Source organism: Lissotriton helveticus, chromosome 8 (genome assembly GCF_964261635.1).
Source record: "Lissotriton helveticus chromosome 8, aLisHel1.1, whole genome shotgun sequence".
NCBI classification, from domain to species: Eukaryota; Metazoa; Chordata; class Amphibia; order Caudata; family Salamandridae; genus Lissotriton; species Lissotriton helveticus.
In genome coordinates, this window is record NC_136069.1 from 1,176,911,949 (window position 1) to 1,176,927,623 (window position 15,675).

General features: G+C 50.3%; 1 protein-coding gene and 1 long non-coding RNA gene across 2 annotated transcripts in view; one reads left to right on the forward strand and one right to left on the reverse strand.

The window, feature by feature from the left end:
- The window catches only part of LOC144771913 (uncharacterized), an 825,386-nt gene that overhangs the window by 273,963 nt on the left and 535,748 nt on the right, over window positions 1–15,675 (reverse strand). The gene's annotated exons all lie outside the window — the stretch shown is intronic.
- Window positions 11,026–15,675, forward strand: part of NHS (NHS actin remodeling regulator) — a 460,129-nt gene continuing 455,479 nt past the window's right edge. Inside the window, exon 1 of the mRNA XM_078658108.1 lies at window positions 11,026–11,478. Coding sequence (XP_078514234.1) covers window positions 11,187–11,478 — 292 coding nt within the window. The 5' untranslated portion in view covers window positions 11,026–11,186. The remainder of the gene's footprint in view (window positions 11,479–15,675) is intronic.

Sequence of the window (15,675 nt, forward strand, 5' to 3'; positions counted from 1 at the left end):
TCTGGTTCACCACTGCCACCCTCTGGTTCACCACTGCCACCCTCTGGTTCACCACTGCCACCCTCTGGTTCATCACAGCACCCTCTGGTTCACCCCTGCCAACCTCTGGTTCAGCACTGTCACCCTCTGGTTCACCACTACCACCCTCTGGTTCACGATTGCCATCCTCTGGTTCATCACATCACCTCTGGTTCACAACTGCCACCCTCTGGTTAACCACTGTCACCCTCTGGTTCAGCACTTCCACCCTCTGGTTCACCACTGCCACTCTCTGGTTCACCACTGCCACCCTCTGGTTCACCCATGCCACCCTCTGGTTCACCCCTGCCACCCTCTGGTTCAGCACTGCCACCCTCTGGTTCAGCACTGTCACCCTCTGGTAAACCCCTGCCACCCTCTGGTTCATCACTGTCACCCTTTGGTTCACCCCTGCCACCATCTGGTTCATCACTGCCACCCTCTGGTTCACCCCTGCCACCCTCTGGTTCACCCCTGCCACCCTCTGGTTCAGCACTGCCACCCTCTGGTTCAGCACTGTCACCCTCTGGTAAACCCCTGCCACCCTCTGGTTCATCACTGTCACCCTCTGGTTCATCACTGCCACCCTCTGGTTCACCACTGCCACCCTCTACCGAGACCTTTTGTGACGCAGCGGCAGCACAAAAGATGCGCCATGGTGCTGGGTATTAACAACGTGACACATCTGAGAGATGCGTCACGTTGTAAAGCCCTGCGCCATCAGGAGGCATTCCGGCGCAGGGGAGGGCGCTCCTGCGCAGGAACGCCTCCTAAAAGTGGCTGAGTGAAATCTACAAGATTTCACTCAGTCACTTTTAGGCCAATGCTGCGTCAAAACCCTGCGCCTGCTTGAAGCAGGCTCAAGGCTTGATGCAGCATTGGGGAGATAGGGCCCCCCAGAGCATTGCTGGAGCTGCGTCGCAAGCGCGACGCAGCTCCAGCAATGCGCTGCTTTTACAGCACAGATGCGTGACGCATCTGTGCCGTTTTTGCCACATGGTGCGCCGCATTGTAAATGCGGCGCACCATGGGTGGCGGAGCTGCGGCGCACAATAACTGGCGCATCCCTGGGGATGCGCCAGTTATTGTAAATCTGCCCCTATACATTTAGCCAATGAGGGAGCACTTACTGATTAGATAGTAGAAAGTACTCCAGTTGAGTAGAGGTATTGCACAAAAAGGTGGCATCTTCGTGGACAAACACGCAGGGCGGGATTCATTCTGCCCGCTGTTAGACTCGTTTTTTGTGCCCTTCTGCCCTCTGTTAGACTCGTTTTGCCCTTGTTTTTGTGCCCTTCTGCCCTCTGTTAGACTCGTTTTTCCCTTGTTTTTCTGCCCTTCTGCCCCCTGTTAGACTCGTTTTTTGTGCCCTTCTGCCCTCTGTTAGACTCATTTTTCCCTTGTTTTTCTGCCCTTCTGCCCTCTGTTAGACTCGTTTTTGTGCCCTTCTGCCCTCTGTTATTCCCTTGTTTTTGTGCCCTTCTGCCCTCTGTTAGACTCGTTTTTTGTGCCCTTCTGCCCTCTGTTAGACTCGTTTTTGTGCCTTTCTGCCCCGTTAGACTTGTTTTTTGTGCCCTTCCGCCCTCTGTTAGACTCGTTTTCCCTTGTTTTTCTGCCCTTCTGTCCTCTGTTAGACTGGTTTTTTGTGCCCTTCTGCCCTCTGTTAGACTCGTTTTCCCTTGTTTTTCTGCCCTTCTGCCCTTTGTTAGACTGCTTTTTGTGCCTTTCTGCCCTCTGCATCACCACATCATCACTCAGCGCTACTCCAGCATCACTCAGCACCACCACATTATCACTCAGCACCACCACATTATCACTCAGCACCACCACAGCACCACTCAGCACACCACATCATCACTCAGCACCACCACAGCACCACTCAGCACCACCACAGCACCACTCAGTGCCACCACAGCATCACTCAGCACCACCCACCACATCATCACTCAGCACCACCACATTATCACTCAGCACCACTCAGCGCCACTACAGCATCACTCAGCGCCACCACAGCATCACTCAGCGCCACCACATTATCACTCAGCACCACCACATCACCACCACAGCATCACTCAGCACCACCACATTATCACTCAGCACCACCACATTATCACTCAGCACCACCACAGCACCACTCAGCACCACCACAGCATCACTCAGCACCACCACAGCATCACTCAGCACCACTCAGCACCACCCCAGCATCACTCAGCACCATCCCAGTTTCACTCAGCACCACCACAGCACCACTCAGCATCACCACAGCACCACTCAGCACCACCACAGCACCACTCAGCGCCACCCCAGCATCAATCTGCGCAACCATTCAACAACTGGTTCAAATATGTTCTCTCAATGTTTCAAACTTTATTACAAATGTCACAAAAAGATGTTAATATTTCACTTCTGTTCTTGGATTTTCGTCACAATAAAATACACTGAACATAATCTTCACAAAAGTTATTTACAAAAGTTTAAGCTATTGCCATTATAAATTAAAATCACTTTTATTTAAGTATTAATTATTTAAAAAAATTAAAAGCCATTGTAATATCAATACAGCTAAGTCACGTAAATACAAAACATGTTGCATTACAAATGCTATAGGTGTCACATTTGCGAAAGTTATAACTATTGGCATTGTAAATGACAAAGCTATTAATTTAACTATTTTCAAAACCAACACATAAATAAAAAAAATTGTCATTTACAAGACCAATAGCTCAAACTTTCCTAATGCGAGACCTATTGCATTGCAAATGCTTGTTTTTATATCTGTCAGTGCTTCCTGTTGAGGTTTAATTTTCGTGACAGGCGCCTCATTGCCTACTTGTAACTATTCTCTGACCCTGCTTCAAGGGTCAGAGCCGGGTCAGAGAATAGTTGCAAGTAGGCAACAAGGCGCCAGGAAGCACTTACAGGCTTACAGCAGCAGGTGCCCAAGTTGAAGTTAATTTCTTTGTAACCCTTTTGTAAAAGGTTACAAAAAATTAGCTTCAACTTTTGCACCTGCTGCTGTAACCCTGTAAGTGCTTGGCTGAAAATTCGTCCCCGCTGATTCGAGGATTTTACCGCGGTTTCGCGAAATCGCGGAAAGTCCGCAAATTCCGCGAGCGGAACGAATTTTCAGCCCATGCTTTAAATGTCCACATAGTATACATTTTTAATATATGTACTGCTCAGGATACCCATAGCATTGTGTTTTCATTTATCACCCCTTTCCTGATTATTGAGTGATTAAAACTCGAGCAGGAAGAAAATACCATGTAATTTATTTTGTAATGGTAGTCTTTCCTTGCTGCCAGTCTGACCCTCGGTATCATAAGGCCAGTGATTGGCAGGTAATACTGTGTGTGACCAAGGCCGCCATGTTGGCTGAAAAGCGTCATGGCTTTCAAGTAAATAAAGAAGAATAAGAAACCACATTTGAAGTCGGCTCCGTTTATTGAAAATAATTACCGTCAAACGTCAAGGAGATAATATGTATATATATATATATATATATATATATATATATTCAACTCCTCCTCACTTCGGATTATTTCTGCCGCCTTCCAGAACAGCGGGTGTCTCGTCTCATAAAAGAACCTCCAAAGTCAGGTTCTTACCACACTGTTACCTCTTCAAGTAGTCGCCCACAAGATTGACGAGACTGTGTGCTGGTCAAAAATATATATATATATATGTGTGTGTGTGTGTGTAAATGCTTTATATATTAAAATTACTAGTTTAATAATTGTTTTAAAGTAAATATATCTCTATATATATTTATTATTCTATATGTGCGTTTAACTGTTTTTATTTAAGTTTATATGTTATATTTGTTAAACTATATATGAAATCTACTTTAGTTTTTAATTAATTGTATTTAATATATTTAGTATGTATTATTTTTTATATATATATATATATATATATATATATATATATATATATATATATATATATATATATATATATATATATATATATATATATATATATATATATAGATAGATATAGATAGATATATATAGATATTACCTACTGGCGGTGGCCAGTAGGTAGTTATAGTTAGGACCTATATTCCATAGGAAATCCACAACATTCTATTTGGAATAACTTTAGCGCCGATTGACGAATCTTCGTGAAATTTTCAAAACTTATGGCCCGTTCTGGTCTGCTCCTATTCTAAAAGTCTCAGGGTGATTCGTCAAGCGGGGGCCGAGAAAAAAGGGGGTCCCAAAACGTGTTTTCCCTATGCAATTTTCCATAGGGATCATTAATCGCAGCTACAGCCCGAACTGCTGAACGGAATTACACCAAATTTGGCAAAGAGGTAGTCCTTGGTTTACACTTGTGCCTTTTGGTTAAATGGTGTAAATCTGTTCAGTAGTTTTTTAGATAATAAAGGAAAAAAAACATATACATCTGGGCGGAGCCTAACGACACATCTCATCGCGAGAAGTGTTGGCAGCCATCTTGGGACCAATATACATGATAGCACATCATTAAAAAGCATTGCAGTTAATAGAAGATTTTAAGACTTTAGTTACATTCTAAATCATTTGTTGATGGTACCATACTCATTTTAGGAATTGTGGTGTGTTCTAAGGTGATTTTACCATGTGAAAAAGCCTTCTGCTTGGATATCATGAATCATGTTCGAGAGAAAACTATTTTCTCATGCTTTTCCCAGAGAGATTTGGACGGTGATCTATAAGCTAAACTGAGAGCATATTTTCTGTAAATTCACATTATCTTTCTCAGTCATGTGAGAATGAAGTCTGACAGTCTCAGTAAAACATGTACATCCAACAAGGGCAGAGACTGTCAGTTGATTCCTTTGTGTTCCACTGCAGCTTCCCAGAGTGTTCTAAAGAACAACTAGAGTACTAACAGCCTTATGACGTATGACAAAAGTATAGCACACCTGAAGCCATCTTGATTGGAATAAAGTGGCAACTCTTAAAACATTTAATTGAAAAAGGAACAAAATGAGGGGGTTCATTTTGCCATAGAAAGTATGATTAGTGCCGCAGAAAGAAAAATTAGGGCACATTTTGAGTGACTTCTCAAATCCTCTTCTATTTCATTAAAAAAATTCTGACATGCAGACTGAAACATGTACTTTCAATACCAGCAGCAGACTTACCTGGTGAGCAGTAGCTTTACTACAGTGATCTAATGTCCAACTAGAGTGCTAACATTCAGAATTCATGGCAAATGTGTGACACATCTGAATGCCCTCTTGATGGAACCAAAGTAAACAAGCATTGAAAATGTAATAGATATTGCCCTCGTTTAAGTTAAAGCAATTCTGTTTGTAATTAGGTGGCTTTGCTTTTATTAGTGTTTTTCAAACTTTCATTACATAACATGCATATGTATGCATACATGTATATGTATATGTATGCATGCATTTATATTTGTATTTATATAGATATGCAGATTTTATATATGTTTATATATATGTATGTATATATATAGTCACTGAAAAAAAACATAGGTTTCAGAGACGTTATAGTTAGAAATTAGCATTTAAAAAAGCTTTGAAATTCACTGAAAAAATCATAGGTTTCAGAGACGTTATAGTTAGAAATTAGCATTTAAAAAACCTTAGAAATTCACAGAAAAAAAACAGGTTTCAGGGGTGTTTTAGTTAGCTGGCAATTTCACTCGTACAAAACAATAGAAATTCCTCCGTTATAGTTAGTTCTGCTAACTTTAACTCGCGCGTCCGCAATGCACTGCTGATGATGTCACATATTGCATCATTCATGACACTGTGATCAGTTTGGCTTTACCTGGGTGATTGAGGCCCTGCCTTTAATCTCGAAAAGTAATACCCTGATGTAATACGCATAACAGGTCTTTACTTGGCAACTTCTAATACTGACACACAGTTGTGTAATGAAAGTGATTGTTTAATAATAGTTATTGCGGTTGTTTGACTTGGCTTTTTCAGCATGTTTACCCCCAGACTGTTTGATTTTTGTCCTCGTGTTTTTGACCCATTTTTTGTTGGCTTTAGGACACTGGGCACTTTGCCACTGCTATTCAGTGCTAAAGTGCATAGGCTCTCTGTTAAATTTTGTATGGGTTGGTATTTCCATGATTGGCTTATTTGATTTACTTTCGAAGTCCCTAGTAAATCAAATGCTACTAGTATGCCTGCAGCATTGGTTGTGCCACCCACACAAGTAGCCTTTCAAAGGGTTCTCGGACCTGCCTCTGCAGTGTCTGCGTGCAATGTTTACTTCCATGCTGACCTGGCAAGTGCACCCACTTGCCAGGCCCTAACTTTCCCTTTCCTTACATGTAAGATACCCCTAAGGTAGGCCCAAGTTACCCTTGTGGGCAGGGTGCAGTGTGTGTGAAAGGCGGGACATGTACTGGTGTGTGTTACATGTCCTGATAGTGAAATACTGTGCATTTCGTTCTTCACTATTGCAAGGCTCTCTGTCCCATAGGGTAACATGGGAGTTGCTTTGTCACATTTTAACAAGTGTAACTTTCTAATGGGACAAGATAGAGAAATTGAGTTTAGGCTTACTGAACTTAATTTGATACCACACCTTTTAGTAAAGGTGGTTTTTAAATTGTGTGTTTAAAAATACCACTTTTAGAAAGTGGGCATTTTCTTGCTTAACCATCCTGTGTGCCTCTGCCGGTTTGTGTATTCACCTCCTGGGTTGAGAGTGACAGGAGCTGGGGATGTGCACTCACACTAGACAGACAAAAGGGGGATGTTGAGGTATGTCCTGCCTTTCCTGTGTGACTCATAGCCAGGCTGAATAGACCAGGCTGCATTTAGAGTAGTGGGAGGAGTTGTTGCTTGCACTTGAATAGACTGTGGCTGCCTGCAACGAATCTGTCGCCACATTCTGTAGTGAACCTGGCCTGAACCAGGCAAAACTGGTTTATGTGTGCCAGAGGACCGTTGTTTGTACCAACTTCAACAGAAAATGTGGTATTAATATTGGGGCCCTGACCCCAGAACTTTAGATTAATGCTGGACTAAGGAACCTGCCAGGGAGAAGAGCTGGAAGAGCTGCCAGGAGGAGTACTGCCCCTTTGCTGTTGTCGCTTTGTTGGGTCGGCCTGCAGTTGCTGCTTTTGTCTGGGGCAGGGAAAGGACTGGATTGCTCTTTCTGCATACTAAGTATCTCCAAGGGCTTGATGTAGAGCTGGCCTCCTGTTGGAAGTCTCAGGGACATCAAAGACATCTTCTGGGTACAGGCTTCTGGAATTTGATGTTTCAGCTGACACAGAGGAGAAAAGGTAACCCGACGCCATCAACAACGTCACTGCCAGCTATGTGACCTGAAGGCACCGCAGAGGGAACCACAGCACTACGCACCATAACCCTGGTCTTACCAATGACATATGCCACCAAGCCCTTGCCTGCACTGTGACCTGAGGGCACCGCACTCCGCACTTCCTCGCTTCACACTGCCACCCTGGTAGCTCCGACAATGCCACAACGCCCTCACAGACACCGCTGCCTACACCATGACCTGTGGACACCGCTATCAGAGAAGAGAAAGCACCATCCTGCTTCCCTGGTCTCACCGACGACGATGCTCCAAGCTGACATCAACGCCACTGCTTGCGTTGTGGTTTGAGGGCACCACTCGTAAGTTACACGATGCACTTCCCTGTCCCACACCACAGCCCTGGGCCACCGACGCCAGCGCCATCAACACCAGTTCATCAACTGACGCCGCTACCTGCATCGCGACCTGTGAGCCCCGCACACTGCACTGCATTGCCCCATCTTGCACCGCAGCCTTGGGTCTACCGATGACAGCCCTTCAGCAACAACACCACTGCTGCCTGCACTGTGACCTGTCAGCACAGCAACGAGCACCGCCCTGCTTCACACAGCAGCCCTGGTTTCACCGATGCCGCTGGACAACCAGCACATAGCCATTGCCTGCACTCAGGGCCGGACTGGCTACCGGGCAGTTGCTGGGGGCTAAGTTCGTTGATAGGGACCTGCGTGTGAAAAACGAAATTCGTTTTACGTTTTTTATTTCAATGCGCACGCAGGTCCCCATCAACGAAATAAACCCCCACCACAGAGAAAATAGCCCCCAGCTCGGCAGCACACACAACTGCCCCGGTAGCCAGTCCGGCCCTGCCTGCACTGCAACCAGAGGGCACCGCACATCGCACCCCTCTGCTTCACACTCCAGTCCCAACACCTGCCAGCACTCCTAACTTCAAAGGCACGGAGTTTGACCTGCAAAACGAGGGACTTCAAGGACCCGACGATTCCTGCACCGACTTCCTGAACGGACCCCTACAGACGCCGCTCTCCAGAGGTCCGACCCCCTGCACCTCCAAAGATACTGTTTTACGGGTCTTCCTGACACCATGAATGGACAGCAAAACCGTGACTGGCCGTAACTGTTAGATTTGTTTGTTCTCGACACCATGATAGCCCCAGACGAAACTATCGACCTCAAGGAACTGTATGTAAAGGCCATGTTTGCATTATTCGTATTTGGATCGCTGTATGTTGGATTTTTATCATTTAGGTCTTGTTTTCCACAGATAAATATTGGGTATTTTTCTAAAGCTGGTGTGGTATCCTTTTGTAGTGTTTTCACTGTATTACTGTTTGTTTTGTGCAAATGCTTTACACATTGCCTCTGAGATAAGCCTTACTGCTTGTGCCAAGCTATCAAGGGGGTGAGCAGGGGTTCCTTTACACATGTGATCCCCTTATCCTAACTAGAGTGGGGGATTCTGCCTGCATACCCTAGCCAACCAGAAAACCCATTTCTAACAGTGGTGATCTGGGTGACTGGCGGCCTGCAGTGCAAACATGTATTGTGTGTAATGATGAGCAAAGCATGTTGCATACGTAATTGAGACACATTGGCTTGACTATGTTGATCTTGAAATATGATTGGGAAAAAAAACATGCTGCCCAATATGGGAGATGGTAATGTAAGTGCCATGGTGCAAATATGGGTGCTAAATGCCTTCCTTTGTAACCTCTCCATTTATGGTTAGCGTGAGGCTGAGTGGTTAAGACTACGTGGTGTAACCTGTAAAATGAATATGTTGTCTAGGGTGGCTTGATGAGACCCAAGAGGGTGATCTATGTTAATATTACCTCTTGTATGGCCTGGGAGTTTATGATTGGTGGTGTAAACTGGGTGATTGAGACTCGGTGCTGTAATCTGGGTGACTGGTTTGGGTGTAATCTGAGTGTTGCATTCTGGGTGATTCCAGCCCTACCATGAAATCTGGGTAATTGAGATCCTGTCGTGTAGTATTTTTTAGTAATGCCCTGCGTGTAATCTGAGTGCTTTACTCGTGATATAATCGTGGATTCTGAGACCGTGTGGTTTACCCTGGGTATTTCATACTCTGTGTATAATTGAGGGGACTGTGCATAGGGGTCCTTGCAGTGTCCTTTGTGTTTTTGTGACTCTTTGACTAGCCCCCTGTGGGGTTTTGTGTAAAAGGAAATCTTGCCAGACTGGAGGTTGTTCATAATGGAACTGAGAAGGTCAAAGGGCATTGGAAAACCGTCACATTGTGCAAAGGCTGGCTTGATTTCAATGTGGCGCTCAGAGGGCATGCCCCCGGGGAGCTCTTTGGAAGCATGCCCCCAGGATCCGACAGCAGGGCAGGCAGCAGAGAGGCAGCCCTCAGCCTGGCACCTGCAGAGCTCCGGTCCCGGTGCGGCTGCCACTGCCGGGCTCTCGCGCTAGGCTCTCGGGAGCCCCTAGCGGTAGAGCCCGTGAACTGCGGCCTTGCCCTAAAACGCAGCGCATCCTCGTCCCCGGCACTGTCCTCCCGCTCTCCCTTCGGTCCATCCTGCCACTGAGTCCGGTGTTCTGGTTTTGCCTCCATCGCGGCGGCTGGGCACCTTCTCTCCCGCCGGGAGGCGGCAGCTGGGGAGCGGAGGGGTCTGGAGTGGGCCAGGGCAGGCCCAGCATCCTTGGCCTGCTGTTGCTGAGCTGTGCGCGCAGGGAGGAAGTTTTCCGAGGTGCGGGCTGCTGCAGGAAAAGAGGCTGCCCTGCTGCTGGGCAGAAATAGAGAGTTGGGACGGCTGGCCAGGAGGAGGGCGCTGGCACAGATGATGGACAGAAAAAGGGTGCTGAGGCCGTGGAGCAAGACGGGGTGCTTGAGAACAGCAGGATGGTGCTGAGGCAGTAGGAAAATAAGAGGGTGCTGCTGAGCAGCCGGTGGTGCTGATGCGAAAGATAAAAAATGGTACTCTGTGGATGAGCACCCGGCGGGACAGGGTCTGGCGACGAACAGAAGAAGGGAGCAGAGGACGGCGACGAGCAGCACGGGGGTGCACCGAAAGCCTAGTAAAAAGAGGCCAGTCAAGAATGGAGGCTTCGTCTAATTGGGGGAGGTCGCCGAGGCTGTTGCTGCCGTAAACGGCAGAGAGTCGTCGAGGCTGCGACGGAGGAAGCGGAGGCATTTGTGGCTGAGGCGAAGGCGCGGACCCTCAGCAGCACGGGAGTTCGGCACGGAGGCTGTGCTGCGCTTTGAGGAGGCCGGCGCGCAGCAGAGACAGGGTACTGCTGAGGCTGCGGAGAGGAGGCCGGCGCGCAGCACAAACAGGGTGCTGCTGAGGCTGCAAACGGGAGGCCGGCGTGCTCCAGAGGCGGGGGGCTGCTGAGGGTGCAGACAGGAGGCCGGCGTGCACCAGAGGCGGGGTGCTGCTAAGGCTGCAAAGAGGAGGCTGCTGCTCACCCAGGAGACTGGCCTGTCAGAGGAGGGGTGCTGAGGATGCATTGAGGAGGCCGGCCTGCACCAGAGGCGGGTGCTGCTGAGGCTGCTGTTGCTGAGGCTGCATTGAGGAGGCTACTGCGCACCCGGGAGACTGGCCTGTCAGAGGAGGGGTGCTGAGGCTGCTGGCGCCTCGGAGGCCGGCGCGCAGTGCCAGAGGCGGGGTGCTGCTGAGGCTGCTGTTGCTGAGGCGGAGGGTGCTGGAGTTGTGCGGAGGGGGCGGCGCCGGCTCTGCCTTCCTGTAGGCTGCTGCTGCTGCCTGTGCAGAGCGCGGCGCTGGCCGAGCATGGGGCTGAGCCCGGTGGGACGCAGGGGCACCGCGGGCCAGCACTGAGCAGCAGCGCGGCCGGCCGCCTCGGATGAGCCGCGCCGCGGAGGGCGCTCCTTGGGCGCAGTGAGCCCCCGCCGCCGCCGCCGCAGGGATGCCGTTCCCCAAGCGGATCGTGGAGCCGCAGTGGCTGTGCCGCTACGCCGGGCCGGTGGGGCCCCCGGAGGAGGCCGGCGCCGAGGTGCTGGAGCTCTGCGCCCTCAGCAATGTGGCGCTGTCCCGCGTCCTGCGGCAGCTCTCGGCGCTGGCCCGGCACGCAGCCTCCCTCTTCCAGGAGCTGGAGGCCGACATCCAGCAGGCGGGCCGCAGGGTCAGCGCCCTGCAGGGCCGGATCGGAGGCGTGCAGCGGGGGGTGAGCGCCCTGGACCCCAAGCAGGAGCCCGTGCGTGAGTACCGCAGGCGCGCTGGCTGCGAGCCGGGGAGGGGGCGCTGCGTCCACGTGCCCTCTGGGCAGACTATCCGAGGCGCCCACTGGGGCCAGCTAGGTGCATCCACTGACTGCTCCCATCTAGGTGCACACGCTGACTCTGCACCCACTGATTGTACCCATTTAGGTGCACACACTGACTGCTCCCACTGCATCCATCTAGGTGCACACGCTGCCTGTTCCCAACTAGGCACACACACTGACTGTACCCCTCTAGGTGCCCACCCTGACTGTACCCATCTATGTGCCCACCCTGACTGTACCCCTCTAGGTGCCCACCCTGACTGTACCCCTCTAGGTGCCCACCCTGACTGTACCCATCTAGCTGCACACACTGACTGTACCCATCTAGGTGCCCACCCTGACTGTACCCATCTAGCTGCACACACTGACTGTACACATCTAGGTGCCCACCCTGACTGTACCCATCTAGCTGCACACACTGACTGTACCCATCTAGGTGCCCACCCTGACTGTACCCATCTAGCTGCACACACTGACTGTACCCATCTAGGTGCCCACCCTGACTGTACCCATCTAGCTGCAAACACTGACTGTACCCCTCTAGGTGCACACACTGACTACCCACACTGTACCCATCTAGGTGCACACACTGACTGCATCCATCTAGGTGCACACACTGACTGCTCCCTCTGTACCCATCCAAGTGCGCACACTGACTATCCCCACTGTACCCATCTAGGTGCACACACTACCTGCTCGCAACTGTGCACACCCTGCCCAGTGCACCCTCCTATCGACATCCGGGTGTACGCGTGTCCTAGCTACAGTACCCCCTCCACGCACTTGTATCCACACTGCGCGTAATGGTCAGCGCATCGTTTTACGCAGACAGCGAAATACCTGTCGAGCTCTCCCCACCCGAAAGAGTGCACACGGTGTTCAAGCCTATGTCTTTGCCCGGCACAGATCTATTCGAAGCCACACAGCCTGCACGCACTGCTCAAAATATCGCCTTTAAAACACCCTGCCAAACACGAGAGTGCTCGTGTGTACACAAGCCGAGCCTCTGTGCCCTTCAGACACTTGTTTGTAGCCTTCCTCGCTGTCTAGCCCTCGCCCAGGGCATAATCCGTGCCTGGGGTTATCAGTGCACAGGGCGCCCGCGGCCCACCCCTGTGCTCCTTGGGACAGCCCGACGTGGACACTTGGAGCAGAGCACACCTGCGCACTCCCGCATTGCTAATGCATGCCTGCGTGACACACTGCCCCAGACAAGCCGGAGTAGGCTCACCGCAGACGTTTGTAATGATGGCCCCTGGGGCGTAGCTTCCTGGTGCAGCAGGTGCAGTGGCACCAGAGCCCGGAGGGGTCACCGAACAGTGACTATCGCTGTATTTCACATTTCAAACAGCGGCCAGGGGGAGGGGCACTTCCTTTCTGGCACTAGAGCTCGCGACGCCCGGGGTACGTCACTGGACAGGGCTGTATTCACAACTCCAAAGAGGCAGCGATTTCTCCACGTGCAGAGCCAAAGGTGCAGACACCACACCCGACCCACACAAATCACTACGCACGGCCACGTTTTACACGCCCATGGTTCACCATCACAGCGGGCAGTGCCCAGCACACTATTTCTGTGCACACTGCGGCTAACACTCTACCCTCCCCCCCACCTCTCGCTGCCTGAAGTGCGTTGTAACCTTTTCACCTGTTGAGTTGTCTTTGAATACATGGGTTGGAGGTGTAACTTGCGCGTTTCAATTCAGAATTTGGTCAACTGTGATTGTTTAGAGCACTGGGTTGATGTAAATGTGTGTGTTCATCGTGAGGTCTTCCGAGACCGCAGACATGGCCTGTCTGTGTCGTAATGAAGTCGCATAGCTACACGCTGGCACATGCATAGGGTCACACATGTCTCTGCTTGGAATGCGGAGTGGGGATTCTCTGGCTGTCCCTTCCTGGTGAGCGAGGCCTGCAGGTGTCAGCGCGGCTCAGAGTCCCATGCTAGGGGGGGGGGGGGGGGGGGGGGCAGGCCGTGCCACTCAGGGGGGCGGAGTCTGGCAGGAATGTGAATGACATTCCGAGGTGGTGGGGGGGGGGGGGGGCAGTGTGTGAGGCGGCATGCCTGGTTCTGTGTGTTTCCTACTAACAAACGGGGTCGAAAATGACGGCTGCCTAAACACAATTGCGTTTCATTTCTGTTGTTTTATTCCCGGCTATACCAAATTCTTTCTGCTGCTCTGGTGGGTGTGGCGTGACTGCGGCTGTGTGTCGATGCGTCCGATTCTACTCGTGCGTCTTTGCATCTTTGCAATTGTGGGCAGGCGTGGGGTTGTGTGTGCCTAAGTTTGGATATGTGCATGTGTGTTTGTGTAATTTGTGGTAGTGCAGTTAGGTGTGTTTAGATATGGTCGTGTTTTCGTGCTGTTGCCTTTGGTGTAGTTGTGCCCCCACCTGCGATTGTGCAGGAGTTTCTACTTGCGTGTGCCTTGTGATTGTGTGTACGTGTGTCTGACAGCATGTGTGTGTCTCCGCGCCAGCCCCGTGATGATGTCACTGTTTCCAAGCCCTGAATGGGGAGCTCCACCGTCTGCCTGCCGTTGCCGAGGCGTTTTTTTTGTCAGTGAAATTTGGAGGGGGCGGTCATATGTATTGGAAGACTCGCTCCCCTGTCATTTCCATGGCCTCTGGGCCGGAGCGCGCACCTAGCCTTTGATCTGCGGCGCAGACTCCCAAATCCTTCTCTCAGATGTAATCGGGGTAGTAACAGGAAGGCGTGTGAGCGCAGTGTGCGCATGTGACGGCGCCGGGAGGCTGGGCCTGCTCCCGCCAGGCTGACAAGTCACCGTGTGCGTGTGTGTGTCTGCCTGTGGATGTGTGTGTGTGGGGGGGGGGGGGGTCAAGCATGCAGATCACCCGCCCCTATATCCGATTACAGCGACTCCGCACCTGCACGGGAGCCAAACAAAATCTCAGTTCACGAAAACAGATCAGTTTCTTAAGATAGCCTAGAGGGTTGATGCGCATGCTGGAGACGCGTGGGTAAAACAGCTCCACTGGGTGGTCGTAACACGTGCTATTTAGGGCGATACCAAGGTGCATACGTGTGACAGCAGTTAATATATTATATATATGCATATACGTGTGACAGCAATTAATATATTATATATATGCATATACGTGTGACAGCAATTTATATACACACACACACACACACACACACACACTCACTCACATACACACACACACTCACCGCTTTGCGCGAGCCATGAAACAGTGCCACCATCACCGGACAATGGTGCCACCCGAGTCGAAGCCAGCCTCGCTGTCTCGTGCAGACGCCAGGGTATGGCACCATTCAAACTAGGAGTATGCAAATACATGTTTTCTTTGTATTAGAACTACCGTGGGTGGTGCGGATGCGTTCTGCAGTGGTTTACAATAGTAATTACGTCAGGATGATATTGTGCTCACACTAAGCACACACATATAGCAGAAACTAAGGGGCAGATGTACAAGCCCCTTGCGACACTTTTGCGCCACTTTTAACATGGGAAAAGTGGCGCAAAAGTGGCTCAACGGCTTGTAAATCTGCACCTAACTGTATCGTTTCTAGGCGCTAGCGGGAGGTGCTAATATTACCTCACTCAATGGTTCTCGCTGTGTTGTCTGCAGAAAAAGGAACCAGGAGCTGGGGCCTCCAGGCTACAGGCGGATCTCTGCAGCAGGCGCTCGTGCACTGAGCTACCTTAGCTAATGGTGCATGCTCATGTTTACAATAATGCTCTGAAGAGGTGTATTTTGTTAATTTGGGTTTGAGCGGTTTTTATAGCGCATACCGCACACCGAGCTGCCTCTTTGCGCTTGTATGATTGGACGTATTGCAGCACTAGAACCCGTGCGCCACGAGATACACGTAAAACTCGACGGAAGGCGCGAGGCAGTACCAGTAAGTGCGCAGGAACCCGCGCAAACAGCATGCACGCATATCTCGGGAGCGGGTCCTGAACCCACTGAGCTACCATTATGCATTACATCAGTTTCCACACGTTTTGATTGTTGCTGAGCAGGACGAGGCAGGTCAGCTGTTTCTGAAGCAAGACACCGCGACCCCACCCTGGAGACTTCCTAAGTTTCGTGGTTGCCACGGTTCCACGCTTCCACCCCGCACTATCGCCATGTGCACAGCCGG